The sequence below is a fragment of the Camelus bactrianus genome, chromosome 21, assembly GCF_048773025.1.
Source record: "Camelus bactrianus isolate YW-2024 breed Bactrian camel chromosome 21, ASM4877302v1, whole genome shotgun sequence".
NCBI classification, from domain to species: domain Eukaryota; kingdom Metazoa; phylum Chordata; class Mammalia; order Artiodactyla; family Camelidae; genus Camelus; species Camelus bactrianus.
Window position 1 is genome coordinate 23,677,680 of NC_133559.1, and position 21,330 is coordinate 23,699,009.

Here is a 21,330-nt window from a genome sequence, read left to right on the forward strand (position 1 = left end):
GGGCTTTCTGAAGGCAGGACGGTCTCTGTCAACAGACCAATTAGCACACAATTATTTTCTCTTTCTGAAAGCTTATCTGAGATGCTCTTTGATTGCATGCCTGAGTGAACTGCACTTTCCATCACCTCTGTGGGCCCTCTTTATAATCTGCCGAAGCTGCCTGCCTCTTCTCCAGACAGAGGCACAGGGCTCTCTGGACCAAACTGCCAGACACTCCGGGACTTTCACTGCATGGGGGGCAGGAGGGAGGGGGTCCTTAGCCCACTCTGCGCATCAAGTCAGCGCTCAGACAGCATCTGCAACAGGAGCCTCTCCAACTCCCTTCCTCCTGCCTCTAGGGAGGACAAGGTGGCTCAGGGCAGAAGAGCAGTGGAGAGGGCAGTGGCTTTGGGATCTAGTAAAACCTGGATGAGCCTTCGTCACTCATGGTGATCTGGCTTGAATCCTTCCCTCCACCAGGGAATGAGCCGGGGATCATGGTCTTTGTCTCTTCCTCCTCCCCATCCTTGCACCCCGATTAACAAAGTGAAGCTACTCACTTGCTGAACAAGATGGTGGCGGTGGGGGAAGCAGATGGATCAGTGGTCGCTCGGTAGGGACAGTGGTGGGATAAAGGCGGAGCGGGCCCCCTTGGAAGTCGCCCTGCTTCTGCATAAGGCACGTAGCTCTCTCCCTGCCTGGACCTGATGCTGGGCGTGACCAACTCAGTAGGGGTGGATAGAAAAGCCAGTGCAGGACGGTGTGGTGGCCAGTTTACCTGGAGGTAGGAACACCCAAACACCACGCTCACCGCCCCATTCTGCCCTTCAGCCCGCCCCATCCCAAGAGGGGCCGGCTTCCCCAGAACGGCTGGGCTAGTAGTCTTGGCCACAGCTCTTCCTGCAGGGATGTTTACGCCGTATAGATAAAGACTTTACCTCGAAATCAGCCTAGCTCTGCCTTCCCTCTGCAGTCTGACAACCAGCCAGCCACCCACTCACTCAGTATGGAGCTATCACTCAGCACCTAGTGCCCACCCATGGAGGGGGCGGGCCCACGTGTACCACCAGGCTTACAGAAACATGTTTCCGCTTGTCTGTGAACTCCCGGTGGCCGTGACTGTGTCTTACTGTGAGTTTGGGATTCTCCCTGAATGTGTCCTAAATGAATGAATGCGTGAAAGAACGAATGAATGAGTCAGATGAAACCTAGCCTGGCGGGTGACTAGCTGTGTGACCTCAAAGAAATCATTTAACCTCTCTGGCCTTGGTTTCCTCACCTTTAATACAAGGATCACAATGTCTCAAGTCTATACAGCGTGTCCTGCCCCGTGTGTGCGTACTCAGGAGAGGGCAGATCACAAAAATATTCTGGATGAACTGGTCTGTTCACATTTGTCTTTAGAGTGATGTCATTGAAATGGGTTGAACTCATTTTAACTTTCGGCAGCCCTTTGACGTGTCCTCACGGGAGACATAGGGGGCTTTGAACTGGAGTCTGAGAACTCAATAGTCAAAACCCTGTTTTAGCCACTCAGCAGCTCTGTGGTCTCAGGCCGCTGTAACTCCCTGAACCTGGGTTTTCTTTGAAGAATGATAGTAGCGAGATTTGTCTCCGAGTTAACGCAAAAGTTAAATGGGATGATGTTGGAGGAAGTTAATGGGATTAACTTGGAAACGGTGGCGAAGTTGTGGCCTTGGTCCCGCTCCTCCTCCCGGCTGGGTCTTGCTGCTTCTCACGCACTGGGTGTTCTGCTGCCCCTCGGTCTTCTGCTGCCATCACCTCTTTTTACCCCAATCCCCCCTCTCTCCACCCCATCCCTACTCATCCCTCAAGGCCAATTTATGGGTTACCTTCTCCAAGAAGCCTTCTCTGACTACTTTCAGCTAGAAGGATCTCTCCTGTCTCTCTCTTTCCCGTATTATTAGTCAGTACTACAGCGTCTTGCACTTAATTACTCTGTTCCGTGTGTATTTTGAAAAACGAAGTCTGCTAAATTCTCTTTAAAGTGTTGCTTACACTTTGGTATTTACCATGATGACTAGCCCAGCCGGGTAGCAGACGCACACACGACACGCTTTCAAGCCCATGTGTCGGAAATCATGCTGCCCCTTCCTCTTCTCAGAGATCTTTCCCTCTCTTCTCTTACTGTCCACTTTCTACTCATCTTTAAGGACCAACCCAGTTGGTGTCTCCTCCGCAACATCTTCCCTTCTTTAGAGCTGTGCCTTCCTCGGGGCTCATTATGACCCGTTGCTTCTGCTCAGCGTGGATGCGTATCGGTCAGCTGTGTATGCACCTGCCTCCCCCCCAGGTGGGTCACACCCCCTGGGGGGCTCACTCCATAACCTGCACGTCTTTCTGCCCACCTCTCCACCCTGCAAGCCCTGGAGCAGATCCATCATACATTCTCTAATTTAGTGAGTACCTACCGTGTGCCAGACACTGTTAATTGCTGTTGACATCATGATGAGCAAAGTAACTAGGAGCTTACCTCTGTGGAGCCCTTAGGGTGCGGAGGACCCAGGCTTGAACCAGATACTCGCAGAAAAGGGTGGAACACTGGGGAGCGTGTGCTTGCTGCGGAGCAGAGGTGCCTGGAGCTAGGAGAGAAGGTCAGAGGTGTCAGGGCAGACTTCCTGAAGAACTCCGAGAAAGGCACTCTGGGAATGTTTGATAAATTGGATGGAATTGAACAGTGGCTGCTCAGTAAGTACTAACTGATTGGTTGATTGATTGTTGGCAAAGCCTTCGGAGATCCTGAGAAGAAAGGGCCTCAGGTCCCCATCATTCTTAGTACATAATTATTTCAGGGCATTTAAAGCGCCCCATTTTTCATCTTATACTTTAAACATCAGGGAAAAACTGATAGGCCAACTTTATAATATTTTTAAATGACTCTACGGTGTTTTGGAATATTACATAGCTGTAAGAGTTTATGTATATTTAATACACTTATTAAAATATGTAGTAAGCTCATGGCCGATTTTCTCTAAGGACAGCTCAGTGCCGACGTGGGACTTGAATGTTTAATATTAATAATAATACTCAACTCATATTTCTCTAGTGCTTTTCATCTTTGGGATCCCTAAAGCCTGTGAGCACCACATCAAGTAGATGCAGCTGGGCTCGCCAGTGGGCTGACAGCATCCGTATCTGGCCTCCTGTCTTCCTCTGGGGGAGGTTGAGGGGGAACTCCAGCTTGAGGGTCCAGCTTCCTCTGCCTGCGCTGAGTTTTCTCTCCCCAGACACAGATTCCCTTTGGCTTCCTCTGAAAACCTTCCACTTACGGACAGCTGCTTCCGCCAGCCCTGTGCCACTGGTACCCGCTGTCTTAGAACAAGGGGAAAAGTGACTTCATGCTTCCAGGGTAGGGAGACACGTGCCCTTCCTTGGGCGGGTCAAGGACAGGACACAGAGCCTGAGACCGGCTGACTGACCGGAAGGTGGACGTGCAGAGGGGACGTCTTGGCTCATCATCTAAACCCACACCCTGCCTCTCCTTCTCTAGGTCACAGAGACCAGGACCGGCCCCCTGGGCTGCAGCAACTACGACAACCTGGACTCGGTCAGCTCTGTCCTGGTCCAGAGTCCGGAGAACAAAGTGCAGCTACTTGGTAAGTTTTGCTGTGAGGATTTTCATGCTTTTCATACCTGGTTAAAAAAAACAAAAAACAAAAAAGCTTGGCTCACCAAAAGGAAAAAGCTGAAGACAAGCACTACCACTCGTTTGGGGACCTGTACTCAATAACTTCCTATCATTCTTTGGAGAAAACATCTTACCTGGTTTACTTTACACCTAGACCATTGCTCAAGCTTCTCACCACCCAAATCCTCCCACCTCCTAGTCCGTCCCGAGACCTCTGTCACTGTCCTACCTTCATGCCTGGACCTAGTTCAGTGATCTCCTGTGTTGCCCAAAGAACCCTCTGCCTTATCCTAAGGACACGCTGGGGACAGCTGGCCTTTGCAGAGTGGTCCCTACCTTCTGTTACCGGTCTGCAGTCTTCCATGGGAGATCAAAGCCAGGAGAAGAGTTTAAGAGGAAGGGGAGCTTCAACCAGAGACCTAACATGCAGAAGGAATGGGAGTGCCAGCAGGTCTGGAGGCTGGGAGACGAGGGGTGGCATTCAGCTCCTGCTCTCTGTCCCCCAAGCACCCGGGGGCAGAGCTCTGCAAGCTGATTCAGACAGAGCTGCTTGGCAGTGGGAAGAGTTCATTCTTCTTAAGGCCTAACTGAATTGGACTCTGTTTCAGATATTATTGTCTTGGTATTACAAAATCAATAGCCCTCACCCAGGATCTACGATTACAAATTCCAGGCAACCTGAGCCAGACGCAATCGCTCAGTGCTTTAGGAATGAAGGAATATATAATAATCAAAAGGATGAAAAGAATCCTTCACTGAAAGCCACCCAGGGCAGTTAGCACCCCTCTTCCCCCGCGTCCCTGGATGGGCTGGCTTTGTGTCTGGAAATTAGCGATGAGTGAAGTTCAGAGTGTCTGGTGGTTCATTTGGAATAGTTTATAGCGTTTAATTTTATAGCCCATCACTCATGCAGACATTGCTCGGGGCACTTATTTTATAGCAAGAGGAAATGTTATGGTGAGGAGGAGGGAGATAATGGGGGAGGTGAAAAGAAAGGACTTGCAGGGGGATGAGTATGGAATGCAAGCGAATGTGGCCAGGGTGTGTGTGTGTGTGGGGGGGACAGCTCGAGGGCCCTGGCGGCCACAGCGTTAAAAGAGGAAAATTTAGGAGCAGTTCAGAATAGGAGGTAGATCTCAAACAAGCACAGCACACATCTACTGCAGCCACAGCTCTAAGTTCTATTTTGAGGTCTGCTGAGACTGGGAGATGTTCCTTGGGCTCCCTGATTTCCTGCCAAGGACAAGGTCAAGGGTGTGACAATAAAGGGCTGGCAGACATCTGATGAAAGGGGAGCACACTGTATCCGGAAGTCCTTGTGTCCCTCACTCGCCTGGCACAGTGTCTCCCAGTGGCCCTACAGGGGGAGCCTCCTGCAGGTCTGACCTCAGACCTGGCCAAGCTGCACCCAAAGGCACGTCTGTCCTTCATTTATCTCTTGATATGCTTCCAGCAGCCACCTCGTGTGGCTTGAAGCCAACTCGGAGTATATTCTGCTGCTGGTAAACCAACATCTACTCCAGATGGGTAGGAAACCGGAAGCTTAGAGCAATTCAGTGGAATATAAACATGACCAGAAGCAGCGAATTAGAAGAGAGAGCTGAGACACATTTTTCCCTCTCCAGGCTTGACTGATCTTGGGGTGTCCACCACCATCCTATTTTCAGATCTCCTTAAGAGTTAAATCATGAGACAGGCAGGCAGTCCCAGTTACATGAGATGACCCAAGGGGACAAGGGGAGGGTCTGACACCAAGGTCACATTACTAGTACTGTGACTTGGGCAGGTCACTGTGGTCACTGGGCTTGGACTTTCTCACCTGTAAGAGCCTCAGTATGACCACAAGTGGCCCTTGCAGTCGTATATGGGAAGGACTTGGTGTAGTGCCTGGCCACTGCATACCCACAACACCTGTCCCTGCCTCCTACGGCGGGCAGCCTCCTTGGTCATCAGGGCTAAGGCAGGAGGCCCACGAGGGTCAGCGTTCAGTTGGGAGGCCTGCTGCTAATCTTGGAGAAGCCAGAAATAGGATGGCTATTAGAGGCGGAGCAAAAAGCCCATCAGGCCTTGATTCTTCCCCCACGAGGGCTATAAGCTCTTCTTTTATCTGAAATGTCATCCCATCCCATCCTAGAAATGCTGATGTGTAGCCGGTAAGCCCATTCACATGTCACGCACGCTCTCAGTTTGGCTGATGTGAAGGGTTCAACTAAGCCTTAAGCTCTGAGGTTCCCCATCTCATGGGGGCAGCAGTAACCCTCCGTCCCAACCAGCTCAGCAGGATCAGGCCCCGGGGTGGCCATTCTTGGGCCCAGGATGCACAAGTCGGCAGAACCCCAGGCAGGGCCCCAGCAGCTGTGGGTGTGGGAAACTGAGTCCCCACTGGTCCCCTGCCGGGCAGTTCCCTGACGCGCCCTCCCCTCAGGCCTGCAGGTGCTGCTGCCCGAGTACCTGCGGGAGCGCTTCGTGGCCGCGGCGCTCAGCTACATCACGTGCAGCTCCGAGGGCGAGCTCGTCTGCAGGGAGAATGACTGCTGGTGCGAGTGCAGCCCCACCTTCCCGCAGTGCAACTGTCCCGACGCCGACATCCAGGCCATGGAGGACAGCCTGCTGCAGATCCAGGACTCCTGGGCGACGCACAGCCGGCAGTTTGAGGAGTCAGGTGAGCAGTCGGCCGACCCAGATATTCCCCCTGTTGATGGGAAGTGGCTGTGAGGTAGGTGCAGGATAGGAACACGGGGAACAACTGCTCTGTGACCTCCAGCAGGTTATGTATCGCCACCCCAGGTCTCAAGTCATCTTTTGTTGTATATGCAAACAGACCTAATACCTACCCAAGAGATGTGTTTCAAGGACTTAATAAGCTAAGGTACGTAAAGTTGAGGGCACAGGCCTTGTCTGTCTTGTTGCAGATTCCACAGTGCCTGCACGTAAGGGGCACAGTGAGTATTTGGTGAATGAATGAATGGAGTACACAGCGTGTTTCTAGGAGGTGCCTAGTACATGCTTGTTATTGCTTATTGCAGGTATAACAGAGATCAGTGTCACCTTGACACTTAGGTTCAGAGGACGTGTTTTGAGTGTTGGCTCTGTATTATGGTTTGAATGCTTGTGTCCCCCACCCAGTTCACATGTTGAAAATCTAATGTCCAAGGTGATGGTATTAGGAGGTGATTAGGACACGAGAGCAGAGCCCTCATGAATGGGATTGGTGCTCCTATGAAAGAGGTCTCAGGGAGCTCCTTTACCCCTTCCACCATATGAGGAGCACGCAGCAAGAATTCGGCCGCCTGCCACCCAGAAGAGGGCCTTCACCAGACCCTGACTACTGGCATCCAGAACCTCTAGCCTCTAGAGATACACATCTGTTGTTTCTAAGCCACCAGGGTGTGACGTTTTGTTACAACATCTAACACACTCTCTTACGGACCAGTTTTACGACCTTGATTTAGCCGTACACCTTCTCAGTGCCTCTTTCTTCATCTGTAAATGAGGGAAAATGATCATAATGAGTGGATGGATGGCTCATATGGGACAGTGTAGATAAAATTACAGTATAAAGACCTCTACGTGGTATAGTCATGTATCTCAGTACTAAATGAATGCTAAATATGTGGCTATATCTCAAAAACCCTTACTGTTGGATAAGACAAAGCAAATGAAAAAGGTTATGTATTATATACATATAAATATTATATGAATATATCTAATACTATAATATAATTTATTAAATGTAATACATATTTTGTACATCATTATGTGATGTTTAAAAACATACTAGCCAATACTTAATATTATTGTGGACATATTTGTAGAAAACATTTAAAAAATAGACAATAAGAAAAAAGAAAACAAGAGAGTAACATCTAGATAAAGATGAAGGGGAAGTTTACGCCCTTCAAGTATATTTGCTTTGCCTTATTTCTTTAAAAAAAAAAAAATCTGAATCCAATATGGCAAAAATCTTTGTGGTGGGCAGATGGGAGTTTACATTGTTATTCTGTGTGCTCATCTGTACACGGACATGTTGTATAAAATGAACTGAGCCCTGCTGGCTGTTACCATGCTAGTGGTTAATGTCATTACTAGGCATGGTTCTCCAGTCATCTGGGTGGGGGATGAAGAACCAGGTGCTTGAGGAATCAGAACCAGCCGAGACCCCAGGCATTGCCACCTCCAGCCCTAGAAGAGGCATTTGGTAGCAGAGGAAGGTGCCACCTCCCAGGCCCCCTGCTGCATCAGACTAGTGGGGGTGGGATGGGTCAGGTAACGCTCGATCACGGGGAAATGACTTTGGGCTTTCAGTACTACGAATTACTGTAAGGGGGGGGGAGGAGGGCTATCTGGACCCACCCCCACTAGGAGACCGGATGGCTGCAGGTCCCAAGAGAAAGCAGATTCCAGATTCATGGACAGAGATCTGATCATGAGTTCAGAAAACATGCTGTATAGAGGGATGTCTGAAAAGAAGTCAGACTTGCAGTAGGAACTGAGAACCAGAAGGCACATTGCTTCTGGATCAGCTTTAAGAAAGAACAGGTATCTGGCCAAGAGGTCAATCTCAAAAGAGAGGAAGGGTGTCCTAGAGTCAGAGAGAAGGATGTGGAGGGGAGAGGCTGGTCTCCAAGACGACTTCTGAGCCGGGTGCTCAGTCTTCTGTGTCCTGATTTGCCAGTACTGTGTGCTCTTCCCTTCACCAGTGCCTCACACCTTCCCTAAGGGTGCTGTGGTGTCACTGAGGATCGTGAATGACTTACAAGGAGGTGCAAAGGTCAAGAGACATGTGTCCCAAGAGATCATTGGCCCTGTGGGTGGTGACAGAGATGTGTTTTGAAATTCATAAGCATATCAGAGACAGAAAGGATGGTTAAGAATCCCGGAGCCGTAGCTTACGGTGTGTCAGTCATTTCTCAGTAAAGCTGTTTTAAAAGAAATGAATAAAGGGAGAGTGGACGTGGAGCCGCCTCCCTCACACAGTGACTGGAGGGCGGGCGGGCCTGGGGAGGGCGCTCCTGCCTTCCCCGGGTCCGCATGCCCCACCCCCCCCCCCGGCTCAGCCCTCCTGTCTCTGCCCATCAGAGGAATTCCAGGCTCTACTGAAGAGGCTGCCGGACGACAGGTTCCTCAACTCCACGGCCATTTCCCAGTTCTGGGCCATGGACGCCAGCCTCCAGCACCGCTACCAGCAGCTGGGAGCCAGCCTGAAAGTGCTGTTCAAGAAGACCCACCGGCTGGTCCGCCGGCTCTTCACCCTGTGCAAGCGTTGTCACCGGCAGCCCCGCTTCCGCCTGCCCAAGGAGAGGTGAGCCCCCGCCCCGCTGCCCACCACGGCCGCTGGGGACCTGGGGCCTCTGAGAGCCCCCGGTCGTCTCCACCCGCCTATGTGCCATCCTCCACTCTGAGCTGTGTCTGAAGTGAGAGAGGAAAACAAACGGGAGAGGGAGGCTAACTTGACTTCCACATAAATTACAGTAGATTCCAACGTTATCCTCCTAATCCTCTCATTCTCACTCACTCACTTCCATTGTGATCAGTCTTTTAGGAAAGAAAGGGGTGGAGTGGCAGCTCAGACACCAATTGCATGTGATGAGAAATACACACAGGGGGTTGCTCCCCCAGGTGACTGTTCAGAGTCACAGGGGGAAAGCGAGCAGGCCCCGTGCCCTCGGCCCTCACGCACGCGTGCATGCAGCACAGATTTTATCACGTCCACGCTGTAGGTCCTAACAGCAAGCAGCGGGGGAATATTTGTTAATTGGGGAGATACAATAAATATACAGGAACATAAAAATGAGAAAATTCTATGTGGCAGCCACTTAAATTCATGTTGGTGGGACATAAATCAAAGGCCAGAGAGGAAAAAGCACCTCAGAGAAGGGGGTCTGGGCCAGATCGTGCGGGAGGAGATGGAAGAGGACTGGCGCCTGTTGAGATGGAGTGTTCCCAGAGGGGAGCTGCCCCTCCCACCATGGCACAGGTAGTGGGGGGAGCCTGGGCGGAGAGGACAGACCAGCCAGGGCTTTGGAGAAAGGTGCTTCCCCCCCCCCCAAAAAGATAATTAGTAAATGCTTACCAGGCACCAGGAACAGCGCTAGCTTCTGAGATTATATCGGTGAAGAATGCCATGTCTGCGCTCTCAGCGTGCTTGCAGGGACGCCACCTCTGAACAAGTAAACAAAAAGCAAACAATCATCCTTGATGCTGAACACTGCTGTGGCTCACATCAAAGCAGGGCGACGTGCTAGAGAGACTGGGTGGTCCTTTTGACAGGGGAGTCACAACAGGAGACCTCTGGGGGGGTGGGTATCGTAAGAGCTGAAATGTAAATCTTCAGAGAGAGCCAGCCACAGAAAAGCCCCGTTGTTGGCAAAGAGTGACGGAAGCAGAAAGAAAGGGCAGAGACCATGAAGTGGGAAAGAGGTCGGCGTGACCTCGGAAGGTTAGGAAGATGGTATTTAGGAGGCTGAGAACTAGATTAGAAACGGAGGCTGTTGGAGAGCTTCTGTAGGCTTCTGAATAAGGTGGTACTCGGCAGGGATGAGCCTAGCTGTTTCAGGACAATGTCAAATCTTTCTAGTGCTGATCCATCTGACACCAAGTTCCAGGCCTTACTCCGTCATCCCAGTGTGGTACGGTAGAGTTGCCATCATTCAGAGAACGTGGGGGTTTTCTCTTCCTCATCACCTTCCCTGTCTATTAGTCAACCCCCTGCCGCCCTCGGGGAAGCAGCAGTGTGTGGCTTCCTATGACTCTGCTTCATTTTTATCTCCGCTCCCCAAGGTCCTTGTCCTACTGGTGGAACCGAATCCAGTCCCTCCTCTACTGTGGAGAAAGCATCTTCCCTGGCACCTTCCTGGAACAGAGCCACAGCTGCACCTGCCCCTACGACCAGTCTTCCTGCCAGGGCCCCATCCCGTGTGCCCTGGGGGAAGGGCCTGCCTGCGCCCACTGCGCTCCGGACAACAGCACACGCTGCGGGAGCTGCAACCCGGGCTACGTGCTTGCCCAGGGCCTGTGCCGCCCAGAGGTGGCCGAGTCCCTGGAGAACTTTCTGGGGCTGGAGACGGACCTGCAAGACCTGGAGCTGAAGTACCTGCTGCAGAAGCGGGACAGCCGCATCGAGGTGCACTCCATCTTCATCAGCAACGACATGCGCCTGGGCAGCTGGTTCGACCCGTCCTGGAGGAAACGCATGCTGCTCACCCTGAAGAGCAACAAGTACAAGCCCGGGCTGGTGCACGTGATGCTGGCCTTGTCCCTGCAGATCTGCCTCACCAAGAACAGCACGCTGGAGCCCGTCATGGCTATCTACGTCAACCCCTTCGGGGGCAGCCACTCCGAGAGCTGGTTCATGCCCGTGAACGAGGGCGACTTCCCCGACTGGGAAAGGACTAACGTGGACGCGGCCGCCCAGTGCCAAAACTGGACTATCACCTTGGGAAACAGGTGGAAGACCTTCTTCGAGACAGTTCATGTTTACCTACGGAGCCGCATCAAGTCCCTGGATGACAGCTCCAACGAGACAATCTACTACGAGCCCCTGGAGATGACCGATCCGTCCAAGAACCTGGGCTACATGAAAATCAACACCTTACAGGTCTTTGGCTACAGCCTGCCCTTTGACCCGGACGCCATCCGGGACTTAATCCTCCAGTTAGACTACCCGTATACCCAAGGTTCCCAGGACTCAGCCCTCTTGCAGCTCATAGAGCTTAGGGACCGGGTCAACCAGCTGTCTCCACCGGGCAAGGTCCGGCTCGACCTCTTCTCCTGCCTGCTCCGGCATCGGCTCAAGCTGGCCAACAACGAGGTGGGCAGGATCCAGTCCTCCCTGAGGGCTTTCAACTCCAAGCTGCCAAACCCCGTGGAGTATGAGACGGGCAAGCTCTGTAGCTAACTGGGGGCCCACTCCAGTGCTGGGTAGGGAGGGATCCAGGAATCTGGGGTGCAAAGATCACCCAAGCCCTTACCTTAGTGCCAACAGGGTGCTCCCCTGAGACTGTCAGCGCCCAGCAGACGGGACCTCGGGGCTTGGACTGAAGCAGGCAGGAGAGCGAGAAACAGCCACTGCACACATACACACACTCACCACGCTCGTGCACACATGCGCGCGCACACACACTCACACGGGGAGCCCTACAGCTCTGCAGCCTTGAATCTGTACCGCCGGTGCTTTCCCAGATGAATGCAGTTGAAGGAGAGGCGCCAAGGGAGAGATTCAAAAACAGGACCGGCCAAACCGCGCAACCAACAAATCCTTAAAAGTGATTCTTACCATTCAGGAAAGCGAGAGGGAACAGCAGTGGGAGGGGCAGGAGCGCGGCCTCCCTCTCTGTGGAGTCACTTTTGTATTCTTTTTAACCAGATTTCTTAAAATGGTGTTGTTTCGTGATTCCCCACGTTGGTTCTTACTTTTTGTATGCTGCCTCTTCTGAGCCCTCCGGACACTCTGACTGCACCCCGAGCCGGCTCCCTTGGGAAACTCAAGAAGCGACACCCACGGAGGACCACTCAGGGCAGGCAGCCAGCCCTGCTCCCCACCCCTCCCGTGGCCCCTTTGCTTCCTCGGCCTCCCCAGTTTCGGGGCCTGGCTTGTTCCAGGTTCCCCGTGGTCCAGCCAGAGTTCCTCTTCCAACCGCACCACCCATTCGGTCCACGACAGCAGCTCTGTCAAGTTAGAGACCGTGTATAGGGAAATGTTCTTTTTAAAAAAAAAACAAAAAAACCCCAAAATATTTGTTTTGTGATTGTTTTTCTTGTCAATCTGCTCCAGCCACATGAACGTATGAGTAAAAATTTACCTGGTTTAATATATATTTTTAAAAAGGCCTTTTTTAGGGGAAAAATGAGAGAGAAAAGAGTATTAGTCTCTTGGGCCACCTGGATTTTTTTTTAATTGCTCTGTGTGTGACGTGGGTGTCCATGGATGGTGGGGACGGCTGTGTGGGAAGCTGGTTGACTGGTGTACACACAAGTGAATGCACATCTGGCTTGACTGTGTGTGTGTGTGTGTGTGTGTGAGTGAGTGAGTGGGTGAGAGAGAGAGGGGTAGGTATTAAATGAACAATCAAGTGAGGCAGAACTCTTCCAGAGATTTATCCGGCTAGTCCACCTCCTTTTCTCCCAGGTGTGAAGGCTACCACAGGTCCTACAACCAGGATTTCCCACTATCAGGGAAGTTCTTGCTGTCACAGGGAGCTGCAGCCTTCGTGGTGGGGCAAGACCCTGCTAAAGGGGGCTCCTCTTTGCCTACAGTGCGGCGGACATCAGGAGAATTTCCCGTACTCTGCATCTTACCTTTCGGCCTGGTGTCACCTTTTAAGGAAACTGGGAAAGATGCAGACATGACATTTGGTTTTCTCAACTCTGTCTGATTATCACTTTCCCAGCCCCAAAGGCAGGTTTGACATAACGCCACACAGAACAATGCATCATTCTCCCTTAGTGCTTCCTCCGGGTGGAGTGAGAAGCATTTTATAGCAAATCTTTCGGAGAATCACTTCTCTATTCTCCACATGATCCAAGTACAGTGCGTAGGCATGACAATCCCCATTCCGTTCAGGCAAAAGTCCCCACAAAAATACTAAGTACCTCATTCTGTACCTGTGGTACATCTCTGTTGGTACAAAAGGAACTAGGAGACAGGAGTGATGGTCACGCCTATATCTTCCCAGAGCCTTCTACACTTACTGTCATACAGAGAAGAATTCAGCATCCTATTTAATCACTGCACCACCTTTCAATCCACGGGTACCTGAAATCCTTGGTAGGTACGCAGCCTCAGGCATTTCTTTCTTTACAATTTCCCAGAAGGCTTCTTGTATGGAAATCCGGAGTGACGGGATGATCTCGGGATGAACGCAGGTACTGGCTGCCTATTTCTGGCTCAGCGACTGCTTCCTTTGCAGGGTTTATATCAAGCTCTTCATCTGTGGAAGATGGAACCAGCAGATGTCATTTTCATCGGTGGGGGTGTCGATGTGCCAGAGGAGTGTGCATTTGTTGGGAAAGGGGTTGCAACCGGTGGGAAGGCTTTGAGACCCTCCAGGGGTGGGGTCTGAGAGGTCCAAGGCAGACCTGAGAGTCTGGTGTTAGCATTCTGAGTATGCACGTCTACATGCTATAGGAGTGCATGGGCAGAGGCTTCCATCCACAAATTAAAGGCATATCGTGCGTAGCAATATTCAGAGTGGGGAGAAGAGCAATTGAAAATGTGCTGTGCCCAAAATTTGCAGTTTGACCCTCAGTAGCATGAAGGTAATTGGCCTAGCGAGAGCTGAGTCAGTACATGAGGGCTCACGTCCCACCTGAGCCAGCCCCGCGGCCAAGGGGTGGGAAACCTCAACTGTCTCTGACTCAGAGAGCAGACTCGGGGCAAAAGCCCACCTACAGAGTTATTAGGAAGGATGCTACATCTCCTGTCTCAGACTCATTCCCGTAGGAAGGTTCTGAGAAGATGCTGGTATGATGTGTTGTGGTTTTAGAAATACATGCATCTGGTTACAAAGATTTCCACGTCTTGCCTGCATGAAGGTTAAAACCATGAAGCTGAGGGTATCAACTTCATCTAAAAGTACTCTTACACATTGGTTAAATATCTAGGGGTGCCCTTCTGAGCCCAGAAGCAAGTACCATACTGGTAGAAGGCATTAATAATTAATTACAGTAGTAGACATGTTTCTGTTTGACCTACTCATCTGTTACCTGTGATGGATACCTGACTCCTCTGTTCCAAGACAGTGATGGAGTATCTGGTGTACAAGAGCTTGGATCAAAACAGCAGACCAGAGACTTGGCTTCTAGAAGGCAGGTGGAAGAAGAGGGGAGCATAGGATGGGCAGGATTCCTTAAGAGGCGTTTAAAGTCTTGAAACCACAAATTCAGCATAGAGTTTCTCAGAAAGCTAGACTGAGAAATACCACAGTAAGGAAAGGCTGTCCCCAAATTGTTGCCTTAAGAGTCTTTAATAGTCAGAAGATGTGAACTACCTATTCTCAGACACGGTTGCAAATAAAGAATTGCCATTAATTAATTAGTACTGGGTTGTCAATACTGGTGAACGCATTGTGGAATTAAGAGCCAAATCACAATTCAATTACTGAATATTAGCAATCTGAAATTCAACTTTTAATTGTAACCCCAAAGAGCTAATACATCAAATGCTAATCTGCCCTAATGCTCGAGACTAACACCTCTAATACGAAATAATATATTTAAAACCTGCTGCTGCTAATATCATGCAGACTCATGCACCCATAGCCAGAAACGTAACTGAAGACCGCTTCAGACACTGGGTTATCGGAAATAGTCCAGATTCAGTTCCTGGCTTCCTTTCACGAATATGGAAATAGCGGTCATGAGGGCCAGAGCTGCCTTATGGGTGGATGGAATACATACATTGCCGACCTGGTGTCCTGTCCCCCAGATACCACCTCCAGTGTCTGTAATTTCATCACGTAAGTCTGTTCTCTTGCATATAAAAGAGGTCTTTTCTTGCCATTATATTTTGTATGAAAATTACAATGCCCTTAGGAAGAAATACGTCTTGTTCAACCCACTGGCAAAATAGAGGATTAGGTTTTTGGAGATGGAAGGCTTTTAGAGGTCGCCCAAGTCTACTGATTTCCGACACGCGGAAGAAGGGGCGAGAGAACTTTCCCAAGGTTGTACCTATCGGTGGGGCTCCGAACAGCAGTCTAATCTGGGTCTTTTTCGACCGCTCTCTGCCAGTAAATGACATCCGGGTTGTGGGAGATGACAAGGACCCAGTTCAGGGCTTGGGCGTGAGAGTGGGAGAAAAGACCATTTTCCAGGAAGAAAAGGACTTCTGAGCGGTAGGAGTGTGCCCGCATTTTTTGCTGGGGTTGGTTCTGCAAAAATAATCAGTTGCTATAACAAGTGAAAGAAAAAAAAAAAAGTAAAGTTTCTCCCCTGAGAAGCTTTAAGCACCGAGTAGACATGTTTCCATCTAAGCTGGAGAAAGAGGATAAACCTTCCAGTTTCCTGATGACTTTTTCAGCTCGATGTTTTTTAATTACAACATCCTGCCTCCAATTTCTTGACATTTTCTACAGACCACCAATTACAGTTTGAGTATCTTTACAAATCTGATAACTTCTGCAAAACACGTTCCCTGTGAAGGCTAGAGGAATCTGGGTACCACCAACCTCCAAAGGTCTTAAGGCTGCATGGTCACCATAGCAAGTGTGTGACCTCAGTCCAGGATCGTGGCAGCGAAGAGTGACGAGGCAATGGTCTTCTGTGGACTGAGTCCTTGCTCCTTGCAGCAGAAAGGAGCGCATGGACCAAAGGGGCCCCCAAGACACAACGCTAAGGTCTGCACTCCAGACCTGGAAGGACAGGCTAGAAAGTTCAGGTCGGGCAACTGGCTGTAGACACACGTCTTTCTCTGGTCTCTTATTCTGCCACCAGCCAGCTCGGTAACTGCAGGCAAGTCACTCCACTTCCCTGGAGTTTGCTCTTCTGTGGACGAGGGAGTTGGGTTTCCCATGCAGGTACTGGGGGACCTTCTAGTGCGCTCCTTTCATGATGTTAAAAGCAGTGTGGTTCAGGAGACACGTAGGCCATAAGTCAGACAGACCTGGATTCGCATGTTGGCGCCACACTTATATTTAAAGTGACCTTAATTCTTGATATGTCCCCTTATCTGTACCCCAAGAGCTTCATCCCTGTCTCCCCAAGATTTGTCTCTCCTTTCTCTTTGTGAACACTCACTTCTCTGCAGACTTCTGCTCCATACTCTCCAACTTCCAGAATACACCTGTACCTTCAATTCTCTAAAACGGAACCCCATTTCTTCCCCCCCTCCCTCCTTCCTTTCCTCCTTCTTTCCTTCTTTTCTGTATTCTTCTGGGCCATGAAGAATTGTACAATATAATGTGGGAATGCAGAAACAAATCAGAGTGGTGCATTCTCTGGCTGAGATGTGCAAAGTCCTGATGGAGCACAGAAAGGAAGCAAATCACTCCCTGGACCAGACGCTGCTGCCGTTTGTTGTGAACCTTCTAATAACTAAGGAAGCAATACTCCAGGTCTCCGGGTGATTTACATATTCATGAGGGAAAGATTTACCACGTAATGCGTGCCTCTTTCTCAGAGGGCAGAAAAGAGCAGTGACAGCAGCAGAGCCCCACGAAGGCGCACACTGCGTCTTGCAGGCGCCTTTATTTCTAACTCCTGGGCACCATGTCAGCACCTTGTTGCGCAGTCCGAGGCACACTCAAGGCACTGCCATGGGCGATCTGTTTGATAGAGGAGATGCCTCCTCCCCTTGAGGGGAGAGTGTTCTGAAATCAGGGCTTCCCGGCTTTAATGTACATGTGATTTACCTGCAGAGTTGAATTCAGCAGGTCTGGGTGCGCCTCAATTCTGCACTTGTCAGAAGCTCCCAGGTGATGCTTCTGCTGCTGGCCTGAAGACCATCCTTGGAGGAGCATGGTCCTTGGATAGGATGCCTGTCATCTTCCTGCAGTGCTCAGGATGCTAAAATCAGGAGCCTCCTGGGAAGTACAGGGACTAAAGAAGCCAAAGGTTGATGATGCCTGGCCAGGAGGTGAAGACCTCACTTAAGAAAATCTTGGCACTCCGCTAGCCTTTAACCTCTCAACGAGTTAGGAGGTAGGCTCCTGGCCCATCTATACCAGTAGTCTAAGAAGAGAGAGGAGAAAGCAGAGGAAAAAGAAAGGAAACAACCAAATCAAAATTCTGTGGGCTGAGCTAGCTTGCCTGGGAATGTGTTTACAGACAAGCAGCCCCACAGACCAGCTGAATCATGCTGGTTGAGTAAAGATCTTTTCCCCGCAAGCCGATCAGAGTAAATCTGTTCCGAAGTGGGACCGGGAGTTCCTGTCGCTCTACAGAAACATACATCAGGCGAGATGATTAAATTCGCAGCAGCAAGGTCCAAGCACCCAGAGGCCCCTGACTTTAGACTGCTAAGGTGCCATACCACCTCTAGGTACCTAATCTAAGAAAAAAAATGAATTATTTCTGTTTTCAGTTCTGTCCCCCTCTCCTCCAGCCTGTACGATGACTACCTTTGCATCATTAATAAAAACAGCCACCAGAATTTATGTAGGGTCATTCTTCCAAGGATCGCAAACTTGGAGGAATGAATCAATGTTATTTATTGAGAGTTTTCAGAGAGGAGACATGGGGAATTAAACAAACATGTATTTAGTATGTAGACTCCCTTAATTCAAAAATCTTTGCAGATGACTTATATTATGAAACTTGGGGGTGGCTATACAGCTAAGTGAAAGCAGAAGCTGGACTTAGCATGCTTTCTGGTGTCAGGCTGCTCTGGTTCAAATCTCCATCTCTGTCACTTAACAATTGTTAGAGGCGGGATGTGTCATTTAATCTCTTTCAGCCTCAGTTTGCACATCTGTAAAAAAGGAGCAATACCTGTGTGGCTGTCATAAGATGCTGTGATGGTCAAATAAAGTAAAGCATGTAAAGGGCAGGGGTAGGCTCACAGTACATGATCAGTAAGTGGGGGTTATTTTTATCGCATTCAGTAGTTTCTATGTTTAGAAGAGAAGCGAAGGAAAGGAAAAAGAAATATATCACTCACCTGCAGAAGCAAACTTCTTCCTGGAAACAGAGAAATTTATCATCCAGGCCCTTACATAAGGGTCATTAGGTAATCTAATAGAAAAGGTTTTCAATTGCAGGTTTGTGGCAGGCATAGATAAGCCATTCACACAGATATTTCTTATATAGATCCTCTAAAAAAAGAAAAAAAAAAGCAGAGAATATCGTAATATCGCTCATCACCAAAACGCCTGTGCCTGGCTAGGTCATGTGGCCCAGGTACCCAGGTTGTTTCTGATGATATAATTTATTACAGTGACAGAGCTTGGAGCAGCAGAGAGAATGGCCAGTTAACATGCCCATTAGACTGTCTCTTTCAAATAGCACCTCTTAAGTGCACTTCTAGCAAGTACCGACTGCAGTCGATTCCTAGCTGAATTCCTTGATGGGCAACCAGGGCATAGTACTACCGTACCGCTTTTAGATACAGTCATGAGCCAGGCAGAGTTTACATTAGAAGTAGAAGACATGCACAGGCAGAAAGGTGGGGAAGCGTTCTAAGAAGTGGGAGCAGCAGAAGTCTAGACGCATATTCATAGACTCAGTGGTGAATCAGCCTAATGTTCACATTCCACATCCATCCTCCTGCTCTTCCTTCTTTGGAAAATAACAGCTTTAGTGAGATATAATTCACATGCCATAAAGTTCACCCCTCTAAAGTGTACAGTACAATAGTTCTTATTCCAAAAGTTGTGCATCGATCATTGCTCTCCAACGCCAGAACATTTACGTGACCCAAGAAAGAAATCCTGTATCCATTAGTAGTCACTCTCCATTCCTCCCTGACCCCCAGCCCTTGGCAACCACTAATCTCTTTTAAGTTTCTATGGATTTGCCTATTCTGAATATTACATATAAATGGAATCATACAATATGTATGATTTTCTTTTCACTTTCTTGATAGTATCTTTTGAAGCACAAAGTTTAAAATTTTGATGAAGTCCAATTTATCTTTTTTCTTTTGCTGTTTTGTTGCTACCTAAAAATCCACTGCCTAACCTAAGGTCACCTAGATTGATGCCTATGTTTTCTTCTAAGTGTCTTATAATTTTAGCTATTACATTTTGACCTCTGATCCATTTTGAGTTAATTTTTGTATATAGTGTGAGACAGGGGTCCAACTTTATTCTTTTGTATGTGGATATCCAGTTGTCCCACCACTTATTGAAAAGATGTTTCTTCCCCCATGGATTTGTCTTGGCACACGTGTTAAAAATGGACTGACCATAAAAGTATGGCTTGATTTCTAAACCCTCAATTCTATTTGACTGGTCTGTATGTCTATCTTCATGCCGGTGTTTATTTGTAGTATCTGTAGCCTTGTGGTAAATTTGGGAATCAGGAAACGTGTGTCCTCCAACTTTTTCTTTGTCAAGATGTTATGACTATTCTGGGGTTTTTGAGGTTCAATTTGTCATTTCCTGCAAAAAAAAAATGCAGCTGGAATTTAATGGGGATTATGTCAAATCTGTAAATCAATTTGGGGAGTACTGCCATCTTAATAATATTAAATCTTCTGATCTATAAACATGGAACGTATTTCCATTTAAATCATTAATTTCTTTTGATGGTATTTTGGAGTTTCTGGCCTTAAAAGTCTTACACTTCTTCTGCTAAATTTATTCCTAAGTATTTTATTTTTTGATGCTATTATAAATGAAATTGTTTCCTTAATTTCAGTTTTGGATTGTTCATTATTTGTGTATAGAACTACAATTGATTTTCATATATTCATCTTGTCTCCTGCAACCTTGCTGAATAAGCTCTAAAATTTTTTGGTGGATTCCTTAGAATTTTTTTATTTACAAGGGTGTAACATCTTCAAGTGTAGTTTTAGCACAGCCTTTGTTCTTAATGACTCTTCTTTAGCCGGTGCATTCTTGCTCTTGCTGTCAAGACACAGTCTTGCTCTTGCTGCTTCCTACGAAAGCAAAAGGCTTTCTTTATGATCTTACCGGGAGCACTTGAGAAAACTGTTTTACTGCAGAGTCAGATTGGCTTACAGAGAAATATATCACTCTCAGCACTATTTGTGGGCACACAAAGGTATCCAAAAGCTAACACACTATAAATGTGAGAGTAATCGATAATCTAGACTGTTTGTTCAAAGTTCTTAGCTCATCTCCAAAGCTCTCAGCTGTCTCCAAGCTGTCTCAGCCTTGATGAATGGAAACCCATGCTTAGCGTTCATGCCTGTTGCCATGACTGGTTCATGCATCAATTGTGCCAGCACCAGAGTGTCCAATGGCTTCCACCAGCTGACCAAGTCATGCTGTCTCATTGTTCAGTATCTCTTCCACAGCAGAAGTTCTCTGCTGAGCTTTAACATGCCGTTCAAAAACCTTCACACTTCCTGTCCACTTCCGTAGATTATCCAACATGCCTTTTCCCAGACCTCTTTGTCTCTGGCTTTCCAATCTTCCTCCTTCCAGACCCTGGACCAACCAACCATGCCACTCACTACTGCCCATGAGTTTCTCTCTACTCTTCCCTCGGGCCACTTCTCTTTCTACACATAGTTATTGAGTAATTGCACCTAATATCAAAATTCTTCCCACCGAGAGGATTTCCCCTCATCACTGTCCATCGCTGCCACCCTATAAATAAAGCTTGGCCTTTCTCCTTCCCTGTTATCTGGTCATAAAGGCCTACCATTAGGCTACGGATGTGAGCTGTGGGAGATACACTAACACAACTCTGATGGATGGCATTTGGCTCTGGGCCACCTGCTTGGTTAGCTTGTTAGCTCTCTAGCTCTGCTTGTTCCCAGTCTTGGATGCACTATATCCATCTTAGAATGGATTGCTGCTGGAAAGCCTCACCTTATGACTTGGTGGCTTTGACTGAACGTAGCTCACGATGGATACTGCGGCCGCAAGGTCCTTGGTCTCTCACAGACAGAAGCTCTGTATTTACCAGGGCCGACTAGCACATCAGTAACTAATTCCTGACGGTGACAGTCCTCTGTTGTAGATGGCAAGGACTTTATTCAGAACCCCATAGGTCTACATTGTAATTCTTCCATTGGGGCTTTCCATAAACTCTATTCACACAGATGCCATCAGCCCTATAGTGTCTCCTGGTCA

General features: G+C 48.8%; 1 protein-coding gene and 1 long non-coding RNA gene across 7 annotated transcripts in view; one reads left to right on the forward strand and one right to left on the reverse strand.

The window, feature by feature from the left end:
• Positions 1–11,525, forward strand: part of BRINP2 (BMP/retinoic acid inducible neural specific 2) — a 107,662-nt gene extending 96,137 nt beyond the window's left edge. For both annotated transcript variants that reach the window (XM_074349834.1, XM_074349833.1), the window contains exons 5-8: positions 3,491–3,596; positions 6,054–6,290; positions 8,708–8,930; positions 10,409–11,525. In XM_074349834.1, the coding sequence (XP_074205935.1) occupies positions 3,491–3,596; positions 6,054–6,290; positions 8,708–8,930; positions 10,409–11,525 (1,683 nt within the window). The remainder of the gene's footprint in view (positions 1–3,490; positions 3,597–6,053; positions 6,291–8,707; positions 8,931–10,408) is intronic.
• The window catches only part of LOC123616826 (uncharacterized), a 44,243-nt gene that overhangs the window by 11,144 nt on the left and 11,769 nt on the right, over positions 1–21,330 (reverse strand). For 2 of the 5 annotated variants that reach the window (XR_012501403.1, XR_012501399.1), the window contains exons 1-6: positions 10,722–10,857; positions 9,702–9,790; positions 6,080–6,320; positions 3,539–3,633; positions 2,474–2,582; positions 540–757 (exon numbers count right to left, since the gene is read on the reverse strand). This is a non-coding gene — a long non-coding RNA (uncharacterized LOC123616826). Of the gene's footprint in view, positions 1–539; positions 758–2,473; positions 2,583–3,538; positions 3,634–6,079; positions 6,321–9,701; positions 9,791–10,721; positions 10,858–13,382; positions 13,558–14,332; positions 14,428–16,977; positions 20,166–21,330 lie in introns of those variants that run through there. The other 3 variants (XR_012501400.1, XR_012501401.1, XR_012501402.1) reach the window with 3 other exon arrangements.